At 45.8% G+C, this 25,878-nt stretch overlaps 3 protein-coding genes across 5 annotated transcripts; 1 reads left to right on the forward strand and 2 right to left on the reverse strand.

Moving 5' to 3' along the window:
• The first annotated feature begins 665 nt into the window (after positions 1 to 665).
• LOC100844350 (chaperone protein dnaJ 1, mitochondrial) lies at positions 666 to 10,964 on the forward strand. Of its 3 annotated transcripts, none has more exons than XM_010229550.3 (19): positions 1,034 to 1,624; positions 1,720 to 1,759; positions 3,371 to 3,457; positions 3,567 to 3,658; positions 4,206 to 4,289; positions 4,380 to 4,418; positions 4,652 to 4,822; positions 4,912 to 4,953; positions 5,038 to 5,125; positions 6,703 to 6,767; positions 6,842 to 6,904; positions 6,978 to 7,050; positions 7,452 to 7,543; positions 9,180 to 9,251; positions 9,483 to 9,539; positions 9,832 to 9,880; positions 9,956 to 10,019; positions 10,106 to 10,195; positions 10,440 to 10,964. In XM_010229550.3, the coding sequence occupies exons 1-19, from the start codon at positions 1,565 to 1,567 to the stop codon at positions 10,465 to 10,467; spliced, it is 1,356 nt and encodes a 451-aa protein (XP_010227852.1). In that variant the 5' UTR covers positions 1,034 to 1,564; the 3' UTR covers positions 10,468 to 10,964. The 3 variants fall into 3 exon arrangements, with proteins under 3 accessions (XP_014753019.1, XP_010227852.1, XP_003564082.1); XM_003564034.4 differs by having other exon boundaries at positions 1,043 to 1,624; positions 10,477 to 10,964; XM_014897533.2 differs by lacking the exons at positions 1,034 to 1,624; positions 1,720 to 1,759 and adding an exon at positions 666 to 861 and having other exon boundaries at positions 10,477 to 10,964.
• A 1,295-nt stretch (positions 10,965 to 12,259) lies between these two features.
• On the reverse strand, positions 12,260 to 15,692 carry LOC100844857 (GLABRA2 expression modulator). The gene is made up of 4 exons (XM_003564036.4): positions 15,241 to 15,692; positions 15,040 to 15,141; positions 13,159 to 13,430; positions 12,260 to 12,746 (listed from the first exon to the last, which is right to left on the reverse strand). The coding sequence occupies exons 1-4, from the start codon at positions 15,551 to 15,553 to the stop codon at positions 12,558 to 12,560; spliced, it is 876 nt and encodes a 291-aa protein (XP_003564084.1). The 5' UTR covers positions 15,554 to 15,692; the 3' UTR covers positions 12,260 to 12,557.
• A 3,016-nt stretch (positions 15,693 to 18,708) lies between these two features.
• Positions 18,709 to 19,869, reverse strand: LOC104582212 (SNW/SKI-interacting protein B-like). The gene is made up of 3 exons (XM_024459721.1): positions 19,192 to 19,869; positions 18,971 to 19,075; positions 18,709 to 18,887 (listed from the first exon to the last, which is right to left on the reverse strand). The coding sequence occupies exons 1-2, from the start codon at positions 19,843 to 19,845 to the stop codon at positions 19,007 to 19,009; spliced, it is 723 nt and encodes a 240-aa protein (XP_024315489.1). The 5' UTR covers positions 19,846 to 19,869; the 3' UTR covers positions 18,709 to 18,887; positions 18,971 to 19,006.
• Positions 19,870 to 25,878: the final 6,009 nt, after the last annotated feature.

Here is a 25,878-nt window from a genome sequence, read left to right on the forward strand (position 1 = left end):
TTCAGTTTGTAGATAAATTTGAAATTTCGTGATACAACGCGTGAGTGTGCTTGACGCGTATTTTTATATGTAATGCTCGGTCTAACTAATTGGCGGACCACGTCAGGATGGAAGTGGGAGGACGAAGGGCTGTCGTTTTTTTAGTCTTTTTGGCAACGTTTTATTTTCTGTGTTTTGATCAAAAATAAATTACACAAAACCATCACATTAGGGGTTAGGCTTTCACATTATTACCAGTTTGCGTTTTGGTTGCAAAAAACCACCGAATTAGTCTAATCCCTCGGTCGCTAGCGAATAAGAGTGTTTCTGATAGTTGTGACCCACATGTCGGGCCATCGTGTCGTCCAGCTCATCATCCAGCGTGCCCAAAATCTCTCAGTTAGCCGGACCGTGACTCTCTCCGTGTCTTCTTCTTCCTTCGTCCACTCTCTCTCCCAGGCCGAAGCTTAGAGACGCTCCTCCGGGAACCGCGCCCGCGGCCTCGCCGCTCCAAGCTGCCGCTCGCTCCCCGCGCTGCTCGGAGCCGCTCGCGCCCCCGCTCGCGCTGCTCGCTCCCGCGCCCTGCTCCCAGCCGCTCGTGCCCCGTTAGCAGGGCGCCTCGAGGGCGGACAGGGTGCGTCGGATGCTCAACGTTATCTAGGGCCTCGAGCTGCACACCGCCGTCTTCTCCCCCGACGAGCAAAAGGCCCGTCGATGCCTGAGTTCTCGACCTCCTGGACAATCCGCGACCTTCAGGACATCAACATGAGGTGGCTGGAGGCGACGGCGACGGTGCATAGCAGCGGCCGCATCCGCGTGCGGAGGCGAAGGGGGCGGCTTGTGTGGGGATGAGCGGCGACGGCATGCGGAGGAGACGACTTGGTGAGTCAAATAGCCCACGAGCTAACGTGGCGCCAGCTAGGACCTGACGTGTGGGCCCTTCTTGTCAGTTTCGGGATTATTCACTAGTAGCCGGATGTTTAGCGTAATCCGGTGGTTTTTTCAAGCAAAACGCAAACTGGTATCAACAGCGGTGGTTTTTTTAATTTACTGTTTTGACCAATAACGAGACACTCTGGTCGCCATGGAGGAATCGCATGCCCAATAACGAGACACTCTGGGCCGGCCCGATATAGCCCAGAAGGCGGAACAGGGTTGGGACGAGCGCTGGAAGGGTGCGGAGGTGGCCGACGGCGCGGAGGACGGGGGCGGTTAGGCGGCGGAGACGTACGACGAGATTTCCCGTTCCGGCCGCTCGCCGGCGCTCCAGGACGCCAACCAAACGCCCTCCAGGCAGACCCCAGGGTTGCTCCCGGCCAGGCACGCATCCAAACAGCCACTGCTTTCCGCAGCCCTTTTCCTGTTTCCTCCCCAATCGCCCCCTTCTCCTACGGCCTCCTGGGACGAATCTTCTAGAACCCTCCGCACTTCTGCGACCATCCTCCTGCCTCGCTAGCCCGGGGCCTCTCCTCGCGCACGCGGCTGGAGGGCTCCGCTGACCATCACCCGGCCTGACGCCCTGACCACTCGCCATTTCTCGCGCAAAGGGTAAGGGGCACGCCGCTCGCCACGTGCGCCGCCGTCGATGGGCCGGTTCGGCTGGCTCCGGCTCGCGTCCAGGCCCCTCACGCTCCGCTCCAGTGAGGTAATGCGAGGTCGCGTTCATTTCCCATTTCCCCTATTTGTCTGGGGTTTTAACGAGGTTGCAGTTGTTTACTTCATTTCGAGTTCTACCTGCAGGTGTCTGAGCAGAGAAGCATATTGATTCGGCTGTGTACCCGTAATTTCCTTCCATCTAATGTATTTTATTTGATCTCGTATTGGTTTGGTTTCTGCAAAAACTGCTAGTGCCCCTTTCCCAAGTTATAAAGCACCCTTGTATTTCGAAATAACTTGACCATCAACTAATAATTAATATACGAGTTAATAAAAAAATTATACCATCTGAAAGTTCTTTTGAATGTGAATTCTGGTAAAAATAATAGGCATGTAACTCAGATTTTATTGCCAAAGTTGAATATCAAAATGCATGTGCTCCTTATAATTTGGCAAGAAGGGAGTTTTGGTCTAACACTGATTGATAATTTGATGGGCTGGAGGAGTTCAAGTAATCTTTTGATTGGACACACATGTTAGTTTCATTCATCATACGCTAGGTTTTTGCTTTAATAGAAGGTAGACGCAGTTTATGACAATTACATATCCATGTAACAAAGATGATTCACACAAACAGGTGTTAGGATGTCAGCACTTGTTATGGGCCATACCTACTCATTTGGTGCTCGCTATAATTTTATCACTCGCGTGTGCTGTAAACAGTGAACAGTCGCTTTCCTACTCGTAACTGCTAGTGTTAGTGCCTATCGAGAGCAGTTTGGGTTCTAAGGTGGACTCATTTGATCAAAGAGGAGAAACAACCAGATTCTGGAAGAACTATTTATTTTTCTTATAAATTTGGGGTGATCCAGGTCCAGGGTCATACATAGTGTCGTATTCATTTGCTGACTTGATTAAAGTACTATTTGATATTTGACACCTTGTTGTTTACTTGTTAAAACACTGTGCGAGTAGACAATCTTATGAATTTGTGGTATGATGGCATTAGTTTTCTTTATTCATATTAAAATTATAACAGATGTTTAATCTTTATTCATTAGGTGTGGTGAACGGCGAACTAGATCGCACACAATAGCTTTGTAGTACTTCTTACAAATGGTTTGGTGGTTGTCATTTTAGGAAAACAAGAACCAAAATAATGCAATCATTAGCATGGGGGAGAGAGAGGGAGGGAGGGGATATAGGTGGGCTACTAAGTGTAAGTGGTAAGCAGAAGAGTGGACTGAGAAGGGGAGGCGATGAAGAAAATAAAGGCATCGAGCTCTACCGCGTGCTTGTTTAGATGTGTTGCTTGACGGCACAGTGGTCAAAGCAAGGCCGTTTCTTCTTTTTGTATCTGAAACACTAAAAGTGAATCCAATGGTCATGAAATTAGAGGAAATTTAGACTTCTTAGCGATCAACCAAAGGCTGACAATGTGATGGTGTAGCCTTAAACCAGAAAAATTAAGTTGGTGTGGACTAGCTGTTTAGTTATATAGGATAAGTTGCTGATCTTGATTTGGCCTGTATACTGATGTGGATGCGTATGTTCATACTGTATGGTTAGGGAAAAATTTGCTATGGTAAAGACATCAAACAAACTGTTCGCCCACCACAAAATAAAAATGAGTCTTTTTATATATGCAATGGTGGTGCAGATTTAAAGCAAATATATCCATTTACTAGATACTTATATCGTTCAAATTTCATTAATTTCTATATTGTTGATCTTGTGTCTTTTTTTAGTACTTGCCCATCTTGTAATATTTGTTTTGTCTGGAGAATGCGCACAGCTTGCAGCTCCAGTGGCACTGCTGATAGATGCTATGGTCGATCCACGTTGACATCATCTGTACCGAGCAGGTTCTTTCATTCAACAGGTTGATGTCTTAGATGAATGAACCTTAATATGATAATATCATGCTGTTATCATCATCAATTTGTTGCGACCACACCCACCCACCAAACATTTCCGGGTGCATCTGTCAGGTCAACATTGTTCGATGCAGAAGGACTATTACAAGATTCTTGATGTTCCTAAAGATGCCTCGCAGGATGACATAAAGAAGGCTTTTCATTCTGTGAGTATCACATCTTAGTTTAGCAAATCTTGAAACCTGAGTAGGCTTGCTCGTCATTTATTTAATATGGCAATGTCATAAAGTTAACATCCATTTATCAGGCGGTAGTCTAATCTATGTTCTATCATTTATTCATAGTGGTGCTGGTTAACTTTAGAAAAAGACACTAGATCTCTGAGCTTTTACCTATTTGTGTGAACTGTGAAGTATCCTTATGAAATGGTTTTGGGGTATATATAATTGATAACGAACAATGGATCCACCAATTTAAAACCTTTTTGTACTTGTGCGTACATTTTAAGAACTGAGACCACCTGGGATTGGGATGAGATAAACTAGATTTACTGATGAGTGAACTTGGTAGTTAGGTTTACGTTTAACAGATATATTATGGAGACAATTAATCTTGTATGCCTGTGTGAACTATATTGTTCCATGTTTTGGAATTTTCTTTTTCTTTCAAATGGTGACATTCTCATGGTATTGCTGCTTAATTTAAATCCTTACAGTTTTCTGCTTCTAAGCCTCAAAACAACTTTTTCTCCAGCTTGCAAAAAAGTACCATCCAGATACAAATAGAGGAAATACTGCCGTGAAAAGGACATTTCAGGAAATAAGAGATGCATACGAGGCAAGTAAGTTATCACCATGTGTTTAGCTTCGATGTTGGGTTATCATGCCTAAATTAACATTTTCATATGTTGTTAATGTTGGACTCTAGACTTTGCGGGATCCTTCAAAGAGGCAGCAATATGACATGGTAATAAGTTACCACCTGCTTTGAGCTATTAATATTTTTTTACCATGTTCTGTTTTTGTTTTTTAGTAGGTTTTTGTATTTATTTATTTATGGGAATACAACATTCCGATTTCCAATATCCACTAATTTTAAGACCCTGTGGAACATTCTTGCTCAAGCTCTCTAAATTGTACAAATTGAAGTGTGAGATCCAGTAATGTGTTTGCTAAGTTTATGTTGTTGTAACACTACAGCTACTTTCGAGAGGTTCAGAAGAAAATTTCTCAAGGGGTAGGGGGGAATTCTATGGATCATCTCAAGATCCATTTTCAGGATTCAACAAACAGAGCCAGGACCCTTTTGCAGAATTCTACAGACAAAATAATGGTCCTTTCTCTAGTAAATTTTACAAAATATTCTCTGAGGTTATTCTCTGTTACACTTAATACCCTCCCTCCTTTATGTTTACTTACAACATTTCACATTAGAGTATCACTAATTTTCTATGTTTCAGGTTTTTCAGCATGATGTAGATGTACATGCCAATGACATTGAGGTTCACTCTTTGGATTCTTTTTCTTTCATGTCCAAGTAACAATATCTTTAGTCAAGAACTTATTTTGTCTCTTCACTTAAGTAGGTAGAGGTGAATTTGTCTTTCAGTGAAGCTGCTAAAGGATGTACAAAGCAAGTTCCCTTCAGTGCAAAGAATTTGTGTAACTCGTGTGGTGAGTACCTATTTATGCTGGAACTACTACTAGTCTTATTTAGTTATTAAATATCTGTTGCATCAAGCAAGTTTGTAGATTATTATGCAGAAATCATTTTGCTGCACATACTTGGATGGTTGGATGTGAACTTTCTGCTACAGAACTATATTTTGATATTTCCTGAATATATCTGTTTTATGTACTCCCATCTCGCTGAGGTTTTTAGTCTTTTTAAAAGGCACTTACACAACGATCTATTAAATCTCAGTATAGTATCGAGACAAAAAAAAACAAGAAACATGTGTAGTTATATAGTCTAGAAACCAGTAATGTAATTTGAATCAATCTAATAACTAGTTGTTTTTATGGATCTGATTATAATACATGACAAACCTGAGATTTAGGTCTAGCTAGACGTGAGTTGTGAGATGAGATATCTGAGAATCTGAGTTGAAGCGGCCGGCACGTCGTCACATTGATCAACAAACGTAGCACCCAAGAGGCGGCAATGCCGTAGCATCAGTTGCAGCCAGCTATCAGTGACTTGTATGTGAAATTGAATTGTTGAAGGCTCAGAAATCATTCCGTAGGACGCGCATCTTGGCGTGACTCACATGAGATATCCATCTAATTCCTTCGGTGAACAACAAATTATGGGTTGTGTCCGTTACTGTAGCGACTAGGCTTTACCACGAGGGAGCACTTGTGGGCTGGCTTGTTGGATTGGGCCTTATTTGAATGCTTCGGCAATTAGGCATTCTAAAGTTCTAATGCCAAGCAACTAATGAAGGTTCAAGGCTAATCTAGTAGTCCTGCCTATTAGGCCTCCTAATGGAAGTAGCTAACTAGTATTGTTTAGGGGGGGGGGGGGCGGGGGAGGGGGCCTAGCCCCCCTCGCTCGGCTCCTGCAGTTAACAGTTTTCTTTATGGAAGATCATATTCCATTTGGTCTTCCTGGTTTGCATACAGTTCTATGCCATATATGATATAAAATAGAGAGCATCATCATTGATATCATGGTCTCCTCTTTCCCTCTTACTCTTTCAAAAGCATGTTCCGATATCAGTAGAGAGCATCATCATTGATATCATGGTCTCCTCTTTCCCTGTTACTGTTTCAAAAGCATGTTCCGATATCAGTTCTCAGTTGTATCGGAATTCATGCACGCATTCTAAATGAAAAACTGATAGGTTAAAATGAACTGTAAGATAGGCAGGTATGTATGTGTTTTTTGTTCTCCCATCTGAAGACTTTATCACAGAGGTATGTAAATTACTACTTCTATATCAACAGTAACCAATTTCAAAATTTCCAACTGTGGAAAATAATGTGGGTGAACTATGATTGCTGTGCATGCATGATATAACCCCTTTCCAGTAATCAATAAGAAGATGATCTTTTTTGTTGGACATGGATAGGGCATGAAATGCTAATGTTGGCGATGACCCGCTGAATTTTACTGTTACAATCAGCAAATATTAGGATGGCTACAAATGCTTGACATAAAGTACTCTTATGCATAAGTTATTGTTGTGGTTTATCCCATGCTCCTCTTTTCTTTTTTGAGAAGAGATCCTCATGTATATTTTATGTAGATGGGAGAGGATACTTGCCCAATGCAAGGAAATATGTTTGTCCTTCTTGTAAAGGTGAAGGAAGGGTAAGTATTTGCTTTATCATTTAGATTTACCTTGGTAGAGATACTTTCTAAATCTGAACCGATGGTTTTTGCAGGTTTCTATGTACCCGTTCACATCCATTTGTACTTCTTGTAGAGGCTTTGGGAAAGTAATTAAGGTATTGGTCCCTGCAAGTAACATGTAAAGATTGTCATTTTTCTTATCTATCTCACATATGATGATTTTTACAGGATTACTGTCTGACATGCAAAGGTTCAGGGGTGCTGGATGGTATGAAATATGTAAATGTGACCATTCCAGCAGGTGCCGTGCAACTAAGCTTCAATAGTTCAATTATCTTTTGCCAGCCCTCTTCTTTCCAGAAATGCCATAATTTAGACTATTTGGGAGCTACCTTATGTTCTAATACAATCGCCAAGTATGTTGAAATTCTAGACTATCCTGGCATTATTTCGTTCAGAGCTAGAGGAGCAACCACATGTATTCTTGATGTTTTTACCATATTTAATACACACAAATTAGGCATACCAGTTACATGCCAAAATCTGGATGCCTTGCTGCAGTATATTCATATCTGTTGCCCCATATTAGTCCTTTTGAAACTTGAATTCATAATCAGTTACATTCATCTCTTAGATTTTAGTTTTGCCAGTAAGAATGGTGTTGCTTCATAGTTCTTCTCAGCTGCTGCATGCTTCTTGTAGGTGTTGATTCCGGTGATACAATTCATGTGCCAGAGGCTGGAAATAGTGGTGGACATGGAGCCTTACCTGGAAGTCTATACATTAAGCTTCGAGTGAGAATACACTGTCATGCATGTTTTTTATTTCGTATTTCCACTTATCTGTTCTGTAAGTACCGCGGTTCATCGGTTCACCACTTCACATATATCCAAGCTTAGTTAATTGTTATCAGCTATATTTAATTGCTTAGTACTAGAAAGCGCCAACCAGGAAGCATTAAAAAAATTAGGGTTGTAAAAGTAATCTGTTCTGCTGTGAATTTTTTCCATGACATTCTGATCTACATGGGTATAATAAAAAAAAACATATCAGCTGATTTGGTTAATTGAACTTGTGAACTGCCTTAATCCTCCTTTGTTTATTTGAAGATACTAAGCATAATATTTTTCCCATTATATTGCCTATAAAAATCAAGTATGTCTTAGCTGAGATGAGCAGTAGGTCAGTAGGTGTAGCATGTCCTGCATTCCAGCATTTCTGTTAGGCCATGATTGCAGGTTTCCTCTTGATTTTGCTAAAAACTACAGGACCCACAAATAGTGCCTATTTATATCTCGCTAGGTATGTTTTGGAGTGGTAACTGTATCTGCAGTGCTAACATTGCTAGGTGTGCCTAGTGCTGCAGTCTGCAGCACATTTACTTTTACTTAATATCACTTAGCAGATTAGCCTCTTTAAGAGATCTTTAGTACTCCCTCTGTCCCATTTATAAGTGACGAGATATTACATGTATCTAGACGCTTTTTGGGTATAGATACATCCATATTTGCACAAATTTGAGTCACTTAATATGGGACGGAGGGAGTAGGTAGCCCCACAACAAGCACCAGTTGCTTTTCGTCTGTCTGAGCATATGAATGTTGAGGGATCTATGAGCAGGGTATAATGGGGAGCAACTACAGTGCAGTCTAGCTCTTAAGTGCAATCCATGCAATCTAGCTATTTGGAGATAGAATAGGTCATGACATATTTCAAATGAAATGGATAACATTGACCTAAGATGACCATACCACAAAATTTGAAGTCTAAATTCGATCCACATATTGGGAAACAAAAGAGAGAAATTCTCTGTCCATAGCTCCGGAGAGTACAGTTATTCACATCATCGGTAATATTCAAGTATTCATAGCCGAATTTGTCTTTTTTGTTTCTCAGCGTGTGAAACAAACTTTAAATACTCCCTCCGATCCATAATAAGTGTCTCAGATTAAGTAGAAAGTTAGTACAAAGTTGTACTAAATCTGAGACACTTATTGATTGGAGGGAGTACATTTTTTGTGGCATGATAGCCATATCTTAGTGTGAATATTTTATTACTTTTTTCCCTTCTTTCATGGTTGATTGCACCTATGCATGTGCACCTAAAGAGTAGATTGCTTTGTACTTACTCCTGGTATAATGGACATCTGTTGTACTGTGGAATTCCTCATCTTTGTGCATGGTTTATGCCACCGGGCTTGGTATGCTCCTGTATAAGGTGGGGGGTTTCCTTCTCATGGCTATATCAGATTGAGATCATAAGAAATAGACTGTTACTTCACCATCCAATAAGTGGTTTGGTGTACTGATGAATCAACATTGTTTGTACGGACTCATCTGTCGAAAACTTGGAGAATGCTGCTGTTCTATCAGCCTTCTTATCTCAAGTAATCCAGCTTTTGATTCTTCCATGAACCATCTATATTGTAGGTAGCAAGTGATCCTGTGTTTGTTCGAGATGGTGCTGATATCCATGTGGACAAAAAGATAAGCTTCACACAGGTAGTAGAAAAAATCAGGGACTTTTCCTGTAGTTAATGTATTATTTGAGCAAATGCTAGTTTGTTGAGATTTAGGAGTTAGGAAAGATCATTATCATGACTACTGGCTGTCAAAGTTGTAAAGCCGGTGCTCTAGTATCAATTTGCATTTGATGATGTGTGTGAACATTTGAATTTCTGTAGTTAATTGCTATTTTGTTTTTGCTGATATTTTCTTTGTTAACTCCTCTAGGCAATGCTTGGTGGAAAAATTGAAGTGCCTACTTTAGATGGTAAAACACAAGTTAAGGTAAACCACCGAGAAAATATCAGAGGCACTCCAGAGTTCACACTTCTTGTAATTATAGTATCTTTTATCTTATAAGAGTTTAACTGGGCAGTTAACCTCACCGTCCAAATTTCAATGCTTCCTAGAGTAGTAGCATTTTTGTAGTTAAAATGCCTGGGCCTGGTAATAGCTCAATCTCTGAGACGCATGTCGCCATGTATTTGTTGAGCAAGCAGGCTGTCGAGTTTTATATAATAACACTCTCCCTTTATTTATTGTTTCGTTAGTTGACAATTGTTATAATTTTATTCAGATACCCAAAGGAGTTCAACCAGGGCAGGTCGTAGTTTTAAGGGGGAAAGGTCAGTTATACTGATACACAAATTTAAGAACAGAGTTTGCTTCTGGTGAAGTGCTAAGGATAGTAATGTTACCAGGTTTGCCAAACCAGGCAGGATATACTGGAGATCAGTATGTCCGATTCCGAATACATTTCCCCTTGTGAGTTGCTCTTTTTCACAGCATACTGCATATTTTTGTAAGTTGCTTCAGTTTGGTTCGTGACAATTACAATTCTCAATCTGCAGGGTGGTTAACGAACGTCAGCGTGCACTGCTAGAAGAATTTGCAGTAGAGGAAGCCATCAAAGAACAGAGTTCTTTTGCAGCAGGAAACTGGTAATGAACCGCCTCGCTGTCCATTATCTTTGACCATCATGGGAACTACAGGACATATAACTGAAATCTACATGCTTTTATTAATGGCCATGCACTGATTGATGTGTCGACTTTACCTTATTTTGGTCATTGTAGCTTGGTGCGCAAGCAAAGTTTTATCTGTGCCATAACGTTCGTCATTAGTCTTTGTTCTGGTTTTATAGCTTGCATCATATGGTAGTAATAAAGATAAAATTTTAAACAGGCTTTACGAGCAGCTATCTACTGGTTGATACTTACAGGTCGGAGTTAGTTGTTGAAACTATGAAGAGTCAAAATTTCATGCTCGGGCTTGGCTTCGTCATTCTGATTTACCTGATGCTGAGGCCGTGAGCTAAGGCTTTGAAGCTGCATTTCGTTGGGATGGTGCGGCTACATGAAGCAGGATAAATTTTCTGGAGAATGGCCTAACAGCACGCGAGTATCTTGTCCGGGTTTTTTCGGACACGAGAATTCACAATTTTGGAGGCGTGGAGTTGAGGATTTCTGGTTCCGATAGAGTAGATAATTCATACGAAATGAGTTGAGTCCTTAACACACTCAAATCAGAAAAGTTGTGCTATTGACACTTCGATAAATTATCTAGTTATTGTTGGAGCGTTCCTTTTACCAGTATGGTGGATGCTTTACCTGAGAATAGTTGCATGGAGCCAAAAGTATGTTATCTGTGCACGCCGTCTTGGACACCTACATTTTCTTTGCACATCTTTGATTATTAGTTTTCTTATTATATTTGCATGTTATTATGATGTTTTTTTGTATAGTAGTTCATCTGCAGCATTTTTGCTCTGTCTGCGATTCACTGTTTGTACTGCCTTTTGACTACACTGCATTCTTTTGACGGATAAAAACTACCAAAACTGTAGATGCAGTACAATTGCTTGTGCCCGTGGCAGGAGGCAGTGCGAAAATATATTGCCTGAACTGTAGGTCAATTGATCGTGTCATGGCAGGATAAATGGTATTGGAAGGCAATGCAAAATGAGTTGTAGAATGGTAATACTCCGTACCTATTATGATATAAACTGGTTGGAATATAATTTTGTGGAAGCATCTTGAATGTCATATCTTCCTTTTTTTTTGTATTGGAAATAGCTAAATATACTGGTGTTTCTTTGTTCTGAAAAAAAAACCCCAAGTGTTTCTGGTTGTATGATTGAAGTTTTGAAAATATTGGCTGCAACAAAGCGGTGTCTATTTACAGTAGATGTTTGTAACACGTGTTCTTTAACGTGCCAGCGCTTTGAAGGCTCAAATGTCTATTCAAAACTTATCAGGTTGACCTAAATATCTGAAACGCGTTATTTAGTGAAAGGTTGTTATGTGAATCTTCTTTTTGTTTTGACAGCAGGTTATGTGAATCAATCACGCAAGCATGCATGGCATCTCACCAAGCTAGCTAAGGCCTTGTTTGTTTGGATTTCTGTTTGCTAGCCCTTTAAAAACCAAGCCAGCCAAGGCCTTGTTTGTTTGGATTTCTGTTTGCTAGCCCTTTAAAAACCAAGCCAGCCAAGACCTTGTTTGTTTGGATTTCTGTTTGCTAGCCTTTTAAAAGACACTTCATCCGTTTACACGTGGAACCGAGAAGCACCTGGCGTGGCGACTAAATCCTGACTCACCATCCCAGATGTTAAGATTTTCACGAAGCAGGCAAGCAAGCACATGCATTGAATGCACCGCCGTTTGACATTGCTTTGTTCATGCAACATCGCCCACTCGGATCCTTTTTGGCAGCTTAGTAGTAGTACGAGGTAGGAGAGTAAATTAGAATGAGAGTCAGGAGGTGGAAATTGGCCTGTGGGCTTTGACAGGATGCTCTTCAACCGATTTGGAAGAGTCGGACTGCTTTATTTCTTGAGTTTCGAAGCTGGTGATTCCATTGCATGCTGAATTTACGAAGTTAAGCTCAATCGGTACACACGAATTTACCATCCTGGTTTGTGCAACATTTCTTCTATTTTGTTAAGAATTGCCATCTCAACCTGCAGTTCGACCGAGCGATGCCAGGCCCTGGGTGTCTACCAGTAAACACCTAACACTATCACATTTAAATGTCGATGACAGAAGCATTAAAAATGGACAGCTCCAGTATTTTCCCCATATATGCTATCATCATTACAACACAGGGATGTCAAAGAACAAGAACAAACATTCTGAACCCGTATACAAGCTAGCGAGGGTGCCAAATCAAAAGCTCCAAGGAGCACTGCCGGAAGGATCTGTCTTAATCAAGACACTCAGAAGTGAAGATATTGAGTGGAAAACTTGCGATACCCCTGAGGATGTTTTACAGGTTGACGCAACTGAAACTTCCATCTGATACCTATGGTTGCAACTCACGAGAACAATCCAGAGCTTCTTGAAGAGTGGCTACGGCTTTGTCATACATCAGAAAACCCATAAACCAGAACTCATGACCTTCAACTGAGACAACCTGTATATACTTTTCTGCAGAATTTACTTTGCTCACTGAAGGATTAGCACTTCTTAACTGATGCAGAGGAATGACCACCTGTTTTCCAGAAAGGGGATAACAACATTTTAATATGAAGATGTTTCCACCAGCAATTAAACATCAACATGCGTCATGCTAGTAACATGAGAAAGCTATGAAAAAGATACAATAAGCTAGCAAGTACTCTCCTAAATAGAGCAATGACAAAGTACAGCAGATTGAACTTGGAGTTAAATGAGTATGTGTTACCTTCCTCCTCACCCCACTAGTATGGTTAGGAGTAAAAGTCGCCAACAATTATTACCTTACCCTCTTAACCAATGGTGCTTTCCCCACTTCATGAAATACATAAATACAATAGTCGTTTCTAGTAATGGACTAGGCAAGAAATGGTAAGGATGAAGCGGTAAGGAACCTGATTGATTTCATAATCCTAAATAGATACTACAAGGAAGTGAGTAACCCCTACCTTGTAGTAACTCCATTCAGTTTTATTGCCAGCTTTGTAAGAAAGAGGATTGTCACTGCAGAATGCGATTTTAGCTGTAGAGATGTACATAACTCCCATGACAGGCCCAGCAGATGTTGATAGATAGCACGCGTAAGATATTTTCAGCTGCTCGTCCGGAAGAACCTCAAAAGTCTGTTTAAATATTTTGTCATAGCCACCTTCCGCTAAAACTTTAGTTCCTTGAGCAAGCCGGCCCATAGCAGCTTCGGTAAAACTAGGTCCTGTCTTGACTGTTAAAAAAGGCATATTATCAGACATACAGGACACCAAGTTAACATTGAGTTAAACGATAATACAAATATTATACTTATCCTATTGGCTTAGTATGTTATGCATGTCCAACCCGTGTGTATATTCTTTGGTGAATACAAGATCCAACACTGGGTTGGTCATGTAGGGCATGCAGTTTCTCACTTATTATCTGCAAAGTGCCTAACTTTATCATTCTATATACAATATACCAAGCTATCTGAAAAATTGGAATTTTATTCACAGATCAAGGATCCCCTTCTTCAATTGCAATAATAATTGGTTTAGAAGGTATTGAAACTAAGGGCACATGCACCCACATGTATGAATTCTTAAATCTTCTCCTTCAAATATATCTTATGTACACAAAAATTCATCGGTTCCACGACAAACCAGCATGCAAAATTTATCACTGGTTCTCTGGAGCTAGTTGTTTACCACTAAGCCCCTAATTGAATCGTGGGTACCCAAACGTAAGTTCAAGTTCTGACGTAAATATGTCATAGATTCTCAAAAGGTAACATCCGGTTGTCCTGAGGAGTTGTGCTAGTTGCACGAAACAAGCAAGCTACACATGCATATGCTGATCTGCATAGTTGAATTGAGTTGTTAAATATCCATCTAACATTTAGTTTGGTCATTCCATCAACAAACAATGTTAATGCCCAAAAGCTAGCTTCTTCCTCTGCATTAATGATTAAGAATGCTACACACTGGAAATGCACTATTGTTCCTGACTTATTTGAGAAAGATGAATAAAGCTGACCCAAGAGTTGTACGTTTTCAGATACGATACAAATCGGCATATACAATGGCCCTAGAGGCCTAGAGCAAAGGGTTAGTACCTAAAGGTAGGAGCAAATCCAATGTCAATATGTCATATGTTTCTCCTATGGTAATTTTCATTCTTTCTGAGGATTTTGCACTAATTGCAGGAAACAGCAGTCTACTCATGCATATGCTGATTTGCCTAGATGAATTGAGCAGTTAAATCTCTGAGGTTTAATGCTTCTGCGACGTCACTATCTCATTAATAGAAACATCCCAATATTCAGACACATGCAGTGAACAGATGAAACGCACAAAACATAGCTTGTTCTTCTTCTGCGTGAACGATTAAGCATACTTTTTACTAACGATACTGAATTAACATTTTTTTGAAGTGCGGATATTGAATTAATTGAGAACCAGAAGAAGAACATCAGTAGAATTATAAGTTCTCAGGTAATTAGTCACAAGTTCAACATTCTAAAGTCCAAACACTGGAGTAGTAAACTTATTATGCATGCCAAACCTATAAGATAACCATGAAAAGCTACATCTGAAGTTCAGGTACTTTCTTTTCTCAGGCCAAGGATACTAATCCTGCTCCGTCAGCTATTCCAATCCCCACAACTTCTCGAAAGAATCTCCTGAGGTTTTACTTTACAACTTTATTTAGAACACATTATTGAAAAAGGTAAAAGCCTGGAACCTTAGCCCATAGCGCGCATTCCCTGCTCCTCAAGAAATGAATCTTACAAACAAAGGGAGCAGGGAGGATTCGCTAAGAAGTAAGAAATGTAAGGGATTAGGGTGCTGAGATCTCACAGTGCTGCCACGTGTCGCGGCTGAGGCTCTCTACCATCTTGGTCGTCTCCCCCATCGACTTCCCCCACCTGGACAGCGTATCTTTCATCGCCTCCACCGCGCCTGCAGCATACCAAACACCAAAGCACAATCAGAACGAAAACAATCTCGGCCCCAAAACAGCATAAAACTGAGCCCAGCACGGCGAATCAGCGGGTTTACCCTTGGAGGAGGAGGAAGCGGGCCCGCGGGAGACGTACTGGCTGGCTTCCGCGGCGGCGGCGGCCGGCACGTGCGTCGGCGACTCCGACGTGAGCTTCTCGCTCCACGTGACGCTCTTCTGCTGCGCCTGCAACTGGACCGGCGCTAGAGCAGGCGCGGGTGCGGGCGGATCGGCCGCCTCGGGAGCCGGTGCCGGCGCTGGAGCAGGCGACGGGGGCGGGGAGGGATCGGAAGGGGGAGGCGGCTGCGGGGTGTCGGATTGGGAGGCGGTGGGGGAGCCGGCAGGCGGCTGCATCTCGGCGGCCGGCTGCATCTGGAGGGTTCTTCGGGGGGTGGCTCTGCTCTGGGGCTCCAAGCGAGGAGGAAGAAAGAGGAAGAGGAAATGCGTTGCGCGTTTGGGGTGTGCGAGGTTGGAGGAGGTTGGGCAGTAGTGGTGGGGGTCAAACCTTTTCTCTTTTTTTTCTTCTTCTTCTTCTTCTTGTACGAAGTACGAAAGTCGCAGGACGCACGCTAAGGGCGAGGAGATGCTGTGAAACTTGCAACGGCCGGTGCGACGGTTCTTCGTTGGCGGGTTCGAGAAGCCCGCAGAATTGGACCAGCTGTCGCTGTCCTCGCCGATCGAAGGCCCAACCTTGTAGTTTGGCCCCATTGTGGGATGGCCATGTTCTTGCTAATTTTTAGGCAAAACAAGTTCACAGCCCGCTAAATATTGGTTAGTGTTGTCTATTTTACTATTTTACAGAACAAATGTAATACCAAGTTGGTACCACAAGCTGTTAAAAAAGAAAAAGTTGGGTACCACAAATTGACATGAAGTTTAACACTATGGATGAGGCTTGGAATTTTTGGCAGCATTATGGGGGTAGGATTGGGTTTAGTGTGAGGAAGAGATACTCAAACATAAGCAAGTTTGACAGAACAATTACTTCAAGCAGATTTGTGTGTCGTAAAGAGGATCTTCGGGCAAAAGACAAAAGAGATAAGCACGTTAAGAAAACTCGAGCATAAATTAGGACCAATTGCCAAGTTTGCGTGAGTCTTACAATAGACCGAGAACTTGAAAATTATGAAGTTTATGATCTTGATCTTGTACACAACCACATGTTGCAGCTGCAAGAAACATGCCACCTCAAGCCATCACAGCGAAAAATATTTGAAATTCAAGCTATCGAGATTGACATTGCTAATGATTCAGGCATTCAGCCAAAAGTGCACATGAGGCAGCTAGCCGGCCAGTTGGTGGATCATCCTTTATTACCTATCCTCGCCAGGATCACAAAAATCAATTGCGTACTAAGGGCCAAAGGGAGCTAGCATATGGTGAAGCCAGGAGTATGTTGAAGTATTTTCAAGATAGAATTGCTGAGAACACATCATTCCAATATGCTATACAATTGGACTGTGAAGAGCAGATCACAAAATATATTTTGAGCTGATGCTAAGATGATAATTGATTATGCTCATTTTCGGTGATCTTTTAACTTTTGACACTTCTTTTGGAACAAATAAAGAACATAGGTCGTTTGGTGTATTTGTTGGGTTCAACCATTTCAGAGAAACGGTTATTTGACACTACTTTTGGAACAAGTAAAAATAATGAAGGATGTGATACACAAGTGATGCCTGAAACAAATGAACTTTTATCAGCTGCACGCCTAAATAAAGAAAAAAAATCTCCAAAGAAGAAAACTACAGAGAAAACTAAGTCGGGTTGACAAGTTTCACAAGAAGAAGACGGGACGAGCTACAGGAGCACAAGAGTTACCAAAGGTATGTTCTTATGCAACAAATTAATTTCTTACATTTTATTGGTTCCTCACATAGATAGAATAATAATTTGCTAGAATTTTTATGCTCTGTTTGGTTTGCAGCAACAAGAAAATAGGAAGAAAACTTCCCAGCAACAAAATGATAGGAGGAAAAAATCCCAGCAACAAGAAAATAGACCAAAAACTTCCCAGCAAGAGGAAAACAGGATGGAGACATCAGAAAGTCAATCAGAGAGTGCTCTTGGGAGCATTAATTCTCTGAAGGTCATGGAATCCTCAAAAGTTTCACTGATTTGCTGACGGTATGTTTTAGTTAGCACAAGAGTTTTGAGCCAGTACAGTAAATCATGTACTCTCTCCGTCCAACAAAAGATGTCTCAAGTTTGTCAAAATTCGGATGTATCTAGACATGACTTAGTGTATAGATGCATTCAAATTTAGTCAAAGTTGAGACATCTCTTATTGGACAGAGGAATACCAATGTTCTAAAATATATCAATTGTTTTTAACACTGCAAGTTGGGAGTCTCGACATTGATGCAGAAGATTTTTTTTCTATCGCATGGAAACTTCAGTAGTTAGTCTTGATCTCGAGTTTCTCTAGAGTTGCATGCTTCATTTAAGAAAAGTCATCAGCCGTGATGTATGCTTCAGTTTAAACCTGAACCAAGTACCAAATCATCCAGATTACACATGCATGTCTTGGTTTAAACCTTAGCAAAGTTCACCTGTTATGATATCTTCTGTGCGCAATAGAGAACTGGCCGACAACAATTTGTTTTTACCTATTATACGTACTCTGATTTTGGGCTTCCTCAAAAAAAAAAAAACTCTGATTTTGGGCCACAACTCGTTTTTGCGCGCAGCCGTTACTCTTGTATTTGGGTGACTCGAATTGGAATTGATGGGGTTCGTGGGATGGCTCTCACCTGGAGGCAACGGTAGATATTAGGCCAAAAGGCAGTTCTGACTTGCCTCTAGGTTCCTCCTCGGGCGCATGGATCTCCTGATCAGGTGGGGGCGTTGATGCAGCTTGGTTGGCTTGAGCAGGTGCAGGGGTTTGGTTGGCTAGGAGTGCATTCAGCTGGTCATTCTGTAGTAGTAGAAGATCCCTCTCGTACTTGGTCTCCTGCAGTTGATCAACAATGCGCATCACCACATTCTCCAAGGTAGTCCTCTGTGCCTGGAGTTCCTCCACTTGGTTCCTCAGGTTCTGGACTTCATGCTTTGCCTCGCCACTCCTGATCATTTCATCCACCAGTAGGTCTTCCACGTGCACTGAGCAGCATCTAGTGAGTAACCCACACAGAGGCACTTGTGTCGATTTGGGATTTGCTTTGTTGCAACAGACATATGTTGCGACCGGGGGATGGATTCATGCGTAATCGGACGACGTTGTATGCTCATCTAACAGCCCTGGAGGCGGCCGAGCAGCCCTTTGTTCAACGCCCCATGGTCGTTATGTTCTGATGTCATGGTAATACCCCCTGCTGTATTGGGAGGAAAATTATCTTCAGCTAAATCACTTGGATACTCTTTAATTTTCTGGTCCCTTGCCGCTAAAGCAGCAGCGTTTATATATAGGATTGTGACGACTGTTAGTTAATTTGTCAGCTGTACCGTGAGATGCATGTTGAACCGTAAGTCAACATATTTTGTCTTTTCGCTAGATTATTGCTCCCGCAAAACAATTTAGCTCATGAGACACATATTTCCTCCGTCTATAATTCTTGTCGAAATATTACATGTATCTACATTTTTATTCAAATTTGAGACAAGAATTATAAAACAGAAGGAATACATTGTAGGAAGCATCCGTTGGGAGGACATAGCCTGACACAACCAGCCCCAGTGTTTTCACTCTACGACATCTCTGAACCTGCGTAGGTTATCTTATACGCATGAAAGAGAACCCAGACACAAATATAAAAAAACATAAATTAGATGAAGCATCGGCATTACCGGCAATTAACACAGCTTGGATCGATCGGTAGCATACTATGAGATATTCAGCATCGACCCTAGGAGTTCGTCCAGATCGAAATCTTCCATGCCTAAACAAGAAAACTGGAGCCAGCCCACGGAAACTAAATGTTTAGCAAACAGAACAGCAAAATTGAGATCAAAAGTTCAAGCTTGTAATTAATTAAGAACGATCATTGATGATCCTTCCCCTTCTTCACCTTATTCAAGAATTGCTCAAGGTTGAAGGGGCCATCTTCCTGCTCGGGCGGCTCATCGAACTCGGCCGGCCTCTCCCTCTTGCCGCCCGCCTTCTCCGGAGCTCCGGAGATCCCTTTGTCGGATTGGGACTTGTCCTTCTCGGTAACCTTGTCCTGCTGTTCCTCCGCGTCGCCGTGTGACGTCGACTCCGCGGCGAAGGGCCTCCCGGAGTAGACGTGGTCGTCGCTGGCGGCGAACACGGAGTGCGTCCCCTTGGCCTGGTTGAGCAGCTTCTCGTCTTGGGTGCTGCCGGCCACGCCTCCGGTGCTCGCCGTGTCCAGGGCGGTCCTCTCGCCGTCGCCAACCTCCCGGTCGGCCGCGTCCTTGGTCTTGCTCTTCTTTCTCCTCATCGCCTGGAGCACGTCGTCGAGAACCATCTTTGCGGCCTTGTCTGCGTGCCTTCGCAGCATTTGCTCCCACCGCTCCTTGAACTTCGTCATCAACCCCGTCAGCGCCACGCCTCGAATCCGTGCGGCCTCCCTTGCTTTCTTCTCCGCGGCGTACAGCGCCGCCTCGAGCTCGGCGAAGTGGCGGCTGATCCGAGCGTGGTCGACGGACGCAAGACGCTTTTCGATGGAGGTCGTCGAGTGCCTGATCAGTGCTTTATTTTGCATGTTTTAATTATATGTTGTGTATCTTTTGGCCACTGGTCAGTGTTATTTTGAGCATAATTGCATCGAAAAATATACAATTATCTAAAAAAGAATGATTTACAGCTTGTTCTAATTTATTTTGCAATAAGTGCGAAAAGGCACAGTCTCCTTATTTTAGACGAGCTGCTGATGTAGCAATACAAAGTAGAAGGACCTGAATGTGAAAACAAAAGTCAACAAGTGCCGAAGTGTGAAGAGGAAAGGATCAACTTGTGTTATAAGAGGAAAAGGAGAGGGGCAAAATGGAAAAGGAGGGGGTTAAATCCCTAGCTTCAATCCCCTTCGAGCCTGGCATTCCCTCTCCCTTCCCCTAGCCTCCTGCTCCACCGGCGGCCAGGCCAGCGTGGCGGCGCGCCACCGAAGCTGCTGCTGCCCTTCCCGAGATCCACTACTTCTCCTCCTCAAGACCGCCTCCGCCGGGCAGCGGACTGCTGTGCACCTCTCCTCCAACCTGAAGCTGCAGCCCATCAAGAGAAGCTCGCCTCCAACTCAACCTGCTGCTCACCTCTGCCCCTGTCCCCCGGCGAAGTCAAGGACGACGCTTGCTGCCTCCTCTTCATCAACGTGTGCAACTTCTTCCCTTCCCCAACTCCTGCTGCTCTTCTCCTTGGGTGAATGCCCATCAAAATCTCTCTCCCTTTCCCCCCTGTTGCTTGCTGTTTGTATGGACTAAAAGTGAGAACATGTGTTGATTTTGTGTGCCTACAAGCTGTTTGTTTAAATGTCAGTGAGAAACCTTGTCAATTGTTGAGTTGTTCTACTGTGATATTTGTGAGCTATAAATTATATTTTGTCCTAAGATTTGTGTGATATCTACTAGTGTGTGATTTAATTTTCTGTGATATTACATATGTTAGTTGCCCTGTTATGTATTCTTTCCCATACCTAAACAATTTGCTTCTCTCTCCCATTCTTATATGTTTGCTCGTGAATATTTATTATGCCTAGTAATCGTTTCTGTCCAGTGATGTTTGCATAAACGAAACTACTAAAAATATTTGCACTGTTTGTTACAAATTCCAAAATCTGTTCCTGTGATCTAGCTTTAACCGAGCATTGTTGTCGCTGCATAGTCCCTGTGGAGAACCTCGACAAAAAAACTACTGTATTTGCATTGATCAGTGGCCCTCGGGGTTCTTCCAGGTGTTCACAACATTGGGAATCTTCCACTCGTCTTGGGGCCCCCTCGGCCGAGGCGGCGAGCTCATCACCGGCACCGACGGCGACCCGGCTGGATGGCTGGGCGCTCGCCTCCACATGATCTTGGACGGACCGGTCGGGTCGGACGAAATCTTGATAAACCCGCGGATGATCCCCGTCCGTCCCATGGGCTGCTGCACCGGCCGTGGCTTGGAATTGATGAAAGGCTGGTGCGGCGGGGTGCTCGCCGCGGCGGGCTGCACTTGCACGGTGGCGAGGCGGGCCGGGGCGCTGATCTTCTCGTCGGCGACCATCGGGACGGCATCGTCGGGCTCGATCCCGCGATCTTCGGTGTGGATTCTTCCATGGCGGAATTAGGGTTTTCGTGATTGTTTTGGGTTGGGGAATTTTACTGCGTCGTAAACCCTAAACCCACGCAGAGGTACGTGTGGCTTTATGAAGTACTAGCAAGTTGGCACGAGTCAGGTTCGAGTTCTCAGCCCAAATTCGAGAACGACTCATGTCGCACCAGTGGCACCCGGGGTACCACCGTTGCTCGGGCGTGGGTCGCCTCGCTTGCTCCCCGCAAGGACAGCACCCTGGGCAGCACAGTGCGAGCTGCCCGGGAAGCCGCCAGCCCGGCAGGAGCCTGGGAAGGGGGTCGCCCTGGAGCAGGACTAGCCGGGCTGCGGGGGTTACCCCGGATGACAGCGTGAAGATCCCAGTGCAGGCACTTACGTCAGGGCCAGTGCAAGTAGAGTATCGACGCCACGTGGGCGCCTGACAGTCTCCTTCTGTGCAGGGCTGGTCAGAGCTTGAAGTGTGGTGCAAGTCGAGCATTAAATGCTCCGACAGGGAAATGGTTTCCTGTCTAGTCAACCTACAGTGAGTAGCTCGCAGTGAATCTAGGGCACGTATCGCCCTAGCTACAGTGTTTTGTACCGTGCATGCATGCCAGCGCAGCAAAGGGAAACTGCCTAGGGTCTTTGTTCGGCGCGTGTCCAAAAGCGCGTCCCCCATGCAGACCGAGGCACCTTTGGTATCCCCTTGACTATAAAAGGAGGACCGAGGCACTGGTCAAAGGGTTTGACTCTAGCTGGATTACGATCCCTAGAGATTTAGTCCAGAAGTAGTAAGTAGCCATTTAGCAGAAAGGAAGAGAGCGTCCGGGGACTCCCCCGGCAACCTGTGAACACTTGTTCATTGGCTAGTACATACTCAGAAGCAGGACGTAGGGTTTTACACCTTCGGGTGGCCCGAACCTGGGTAAACTGGCTTGTACATTGCAACGCTCGTCATTGGCCTCGCTGGCGATCGCCGGAGCGATCCCCATCGCCCACTGCCGAACCTAAAAGGGGGTGCCTAGCATCCCCGATGTCTAAGCCTCGGGCTACGACATCTGGCGCGCCAGGTAGGGGGCGCGTGCGGAGAGCTCGCCGGTGACCGCCGGCGCCATCGTCTTCAGCTACATCAGCTTCGCCTTCTCAGACGACAGTACTCGTTGCTATGCCTCCTAAGCGGGCTGGCGACTCTTGGATCGAGCCGCGTGGTGCCCCAGCGGCGAACACGCAGTCACACGACGTGCAGCGCACGTCGCAGGATCAGGAGAACCCTGAGCCTGCCCGGGTGCAGCAACAGCAGCATCAAGTGATACTTCCTCCGCCACGCTCCGTTGGAGACCGGCCGAGGCTAGCCCCGCAGCCTAGCACCGGGGCCGGTCATAGCCGGGTCGTCGCTCGTGCTTACGAGCCGCACGTCGAGCAGCTGCAGGCCAACGACGAACTGCGTCCATCTCAGCATCCTTCTGTTGCTTCCCAAGCAACTCCCTCCGGCTCGCGGGATCGTCCGCGAGGCACCGGAGCCGTCCCAGACGGCATCACCGGGCAGGAGCACGCGGTGCCTCCTGTCCGAACTAGGTCAGAAGCCCTCATGGTGGCTCAAGCCATCATGCGCTACGAGCCGCCGCAGGGAACACCGGCGCACGAGGCGTGGACCGCGGAGCTCGCCGCCCTCCTCGTTGCAACCAACCGCCGGTCAGGAGGATCGCGTGGCCAGTCTAGGGCTGACACTGACCCGGTCGCGGGGCCTGGTGCAGGCCCTATCCCCCAGCCGGAGCATGGGGTGCCCGGTGGAAGCCGTCGCACGGGCGTGGAGCCCGGCGACAACTCCGTCGACTCGTCATCAACAGTCCTGCCAGCGGACGTGCGGGGGATACTCAACGCACGTCAACAGGAGGATCTGCGCGAGCGCCTTGAGCGGCGTTGCCAACTTGCACGTGACCGCGCCAACCCCGGAGTCCAAGGCGAAGTGCTCCGGGGGGCTGACGACGGTTGCCCCGCGTTCACCCGTGAACTGTGGCAGGTGGAGTGGCCCCGCAAGTTCTGAGCCCTGCCAACGCTCGGGATGTACGACGGGACCACGAACCCTAAGGATTTCCTCCTAACCTACTCGTTGGGCATGAACGCCGTCGGTGCCGATGAGAAGGTTAGGGCCAACTGGTTTCCCATGGTCCTGAAAGGATCGGCGAGAACTTGGTTGCTCAACTTGCCGGCAGGATCCATCTCCTTGTGGGATGACTTGCGCGAGCATTTTGTCAGTGCGTTCCAGGGCGGCTACAAGCGCCCGGGAACCATGGCGGAGCTGCACACCGTGGTGCAGAAGCCAGGGGAGACGTTGTGGAGCTTCATCAACCGCTTCTCGAGTCTCTCCTACTCCATTCCTGAGGCGGAGGCTGCCGCCATCATCAACACCTTCGCCATCAACGTCCGTGACCCCAAGATGCGTGAGAAGCTGAACACGCACCGGATCTGGACAACGCATGAGCTCTACGGCTTGGCGCACAAGTGTGCCATGGCCGAGGACTCGCAGAAGAAGGGTTCCCGGAAGCGCGGCGGGAAGCAAGTGCTTGCCGTGGAACCGTGGGCTACCTCAAGGCATGCGAAAAAGGCATCGTCCGCTGGCAGGTCTGGTGGCAAGCCGGGCGACGCGCCCCGCTGCCCCATCCACGCCAACGCCACCCACGACGCACAAGATTGCCGCATCCTGCAGGGTATCAAGCAGAGGCGCGAGCAGCGCCACGAGGAGCGCCGAGCAGCCGACGCCTGCTTCAACTGCTGGGATATCGGGCATCTCTCCCGCGACTGCCCGGATGACTCCATAGCTGGAGCGAAACCTGCCGGCAGAGAGGAAGCCCGGGGGGTCGAGGCCTAGCCCGCGCCGGCAAGGAGCAGCCTCCCCGGGGACGAGACAAGGCTCGTGCTGAGGAGCAGCGCGAGTTCGATTACAGTGAGGGCGACGACCCCGGCTTCTAGGAGCCCCGCGGCGTCGCATGCATCCATGGGGGAGCTTATGCTCTCTCAACCTATAGCGCGGTAAAGCGCCTCACCCGGGAGGTGTGTGCGTTGTTGCCGGACCTGGAGATGCAACAGTCGTTGAAGTGGTCGCACGTGCCGATCACCTTCAACTCCGACGATCACCCAACCTGGCAGTTGGGGTCAGTGGTTTTGCCCTTCGTGGTCTCGCCGATCATCAACAACATGACGGTGACCAAGGTGCTGGTGGACGACGGAGCGGGCTTAAACCTCCTATCCGCCAAGTTGGTGGAGAAGCTTCAGCTGCCGCTGGAGCAGATGAAGCCCACCGACCCGTTCTGGGGAGTGAACCCTAGGATCGTGCGCCCCCTGGGGCGCATCACGCTGCCGGTTACCTTCGGGTCCCGGGAAGCGTTTAGGACTGAGCACCTCATGTTCGATGTGGCTCATACCCCGTTGCCGTACAACGGGATCCTTGGTCGGCCAGCGCTGATCAAGTTCATGGCGGCAACCCATTGCGCCTATGGCGTGATGAAGATGCCGTCCACGTATGGAGTCCTGTCCATCAAGTGCGGTCTCAAGGACGCGGCTTGGTGTGTTGGCGAGGTCGTCATGGCTGCCGCCATAGTTGATTCCGGTGACGAAGGCATCGCCCGAAGCGAACGCTCGCTGCCGGGCGATCGCCCCACAGCGAAGAAGGCTCGTGTTACCCCGCAGCAGCTTGCCGGGGGAAGCACAAGCTCGAGCTCACGCCCCGGCAAGGGCCAGAAGCTCAAGGAGGAGGCTGCCAAGGTGAAGAAGTTGCCCCTCCAAGTCGGCAACGAGGAGCGCACCGTCAGCGTCGGTGCGAACCTCGATGCCAAATAGGAAAGCGCCCTCATCACTTTCCTCCGGGAGAATGCCGACGTGTTCGGTTGGGAACCATCGGATCTTCCCGGAGTCCCTAGGGAGGTGATCGAGTATCGACTTGCGGTGCGTCCAGACACCCGCCCCGTCAAGCAGAAGGTCCGCCGGCAAGTACAAGAGCGTAAAGACTCATCAAGCAAGAAGTGGACAAGCTAAAAGCTGCGGGGGCTATCAGGGAAGTAATGTACCCCACTTGGTCAGCAAAACCAAGTTGTAGTACCCAAGGGGGAAAACGAACTGCGCATGTGTGTAGATTTTACTGATCTAAATCGTGCATGTCCCAAAGACCCCTTCCCTGTACCCCGCATTGATCAAATAGTAGATTCCACTGCCGGTTGCGATTTGTTGTGTTTTTTGGATGCTTTTTCCGGCTACCATCAAATTAAGATGGCAGTCGAGGACGAGGAGAAAACGGCGTTCATCATCCCGGTTGGCTGCTACTGTTACACGTGCATGCCTTTTGGGTTGAAGAACGCGGGCTCAACATTCCAGCGTGCCTTACGCGAGTGTTTGGGACCCCAGCTAGGCCGAAACGTTGAGGCCTACATGAATGATATCGTCATCAAGTCAAAGCGCGGGGACTCGCTTGTTGATGACTTGCGGGAGACGTTCGATAACCTCCGCAAGATCAAGCTCA

This window comes from Brachypodium distachyon, chromosome 1, assembly GCF_000005505.3.
Source record: "Brachypodium distachyon strain Bd21 chromosome 1, Brachypodium_distachyon_v3.0, whole genome shotgun sequence".
Classification (NCBI taxonomy): domain Eukaryota; kingdom Viridiplantae; phylum Streptophyta; class Magnoliopsida; order Poales; family Poaceae; genus Brachypodium; species Brachypodium distachyon.

Coding starts and splice junctions, on each gene's coding strand:
- LOC100844350 (XM_003564034.4), top strand. CDS start 1,565: ATGGGCCGGTTCGGCTGGCTCCGGCTCGCGTCCAGGCCCCTCACGCTC. Junction 7,051..7,451: donor AAATGTGACCATTCCAGCAG/GTGCCGTGCAAC, acceptor TGCTTCTTGTAG/GTGTTGATTCCGGTGATACA. Junction 7,544..9,179: donor GTCTATACATTAAGCTTCGA/GTGAGAATACAC, acceptor TCTATATTGTAG/GTAGCAAGTGATCCTGTGTT.
- LOC100844857 (XM_003564036.4), bottom strand. CDS start 15,553: ATGCAGCCGGCCGCCGAGATGCAGCCGCCTGCCGGCTCCCCCACCGCC. Junction 13,431..15,039: donor CCGCGACACGTGGCAGCACT/GTGAGATCTCAG, acceptor CTTTTTTAACAG/TCAAGACAGGACCTAGTTTT. Junction 12,747..13,158: donor CTGAATGGAGTTACTACAAG/GTAGGGGTTACT, acceptor TCTGGAAAACAG/GTGGTCATTCCTCTGCATCA.
- LOC104582212 (XM_024459721.1), bottom strand. CDS start 19,845: ATGCAAAATAAAGCACTGATCAGGCACTCGACGACCTCCATCGAAAAG. Junction 19,076..19,191: donor TTGAGCAATTCTTGAATAAG/GTGAAGAAGGGG, acceptor GGCTGGCTCCAG/TTTTCTTGTTTAGGCATGGA.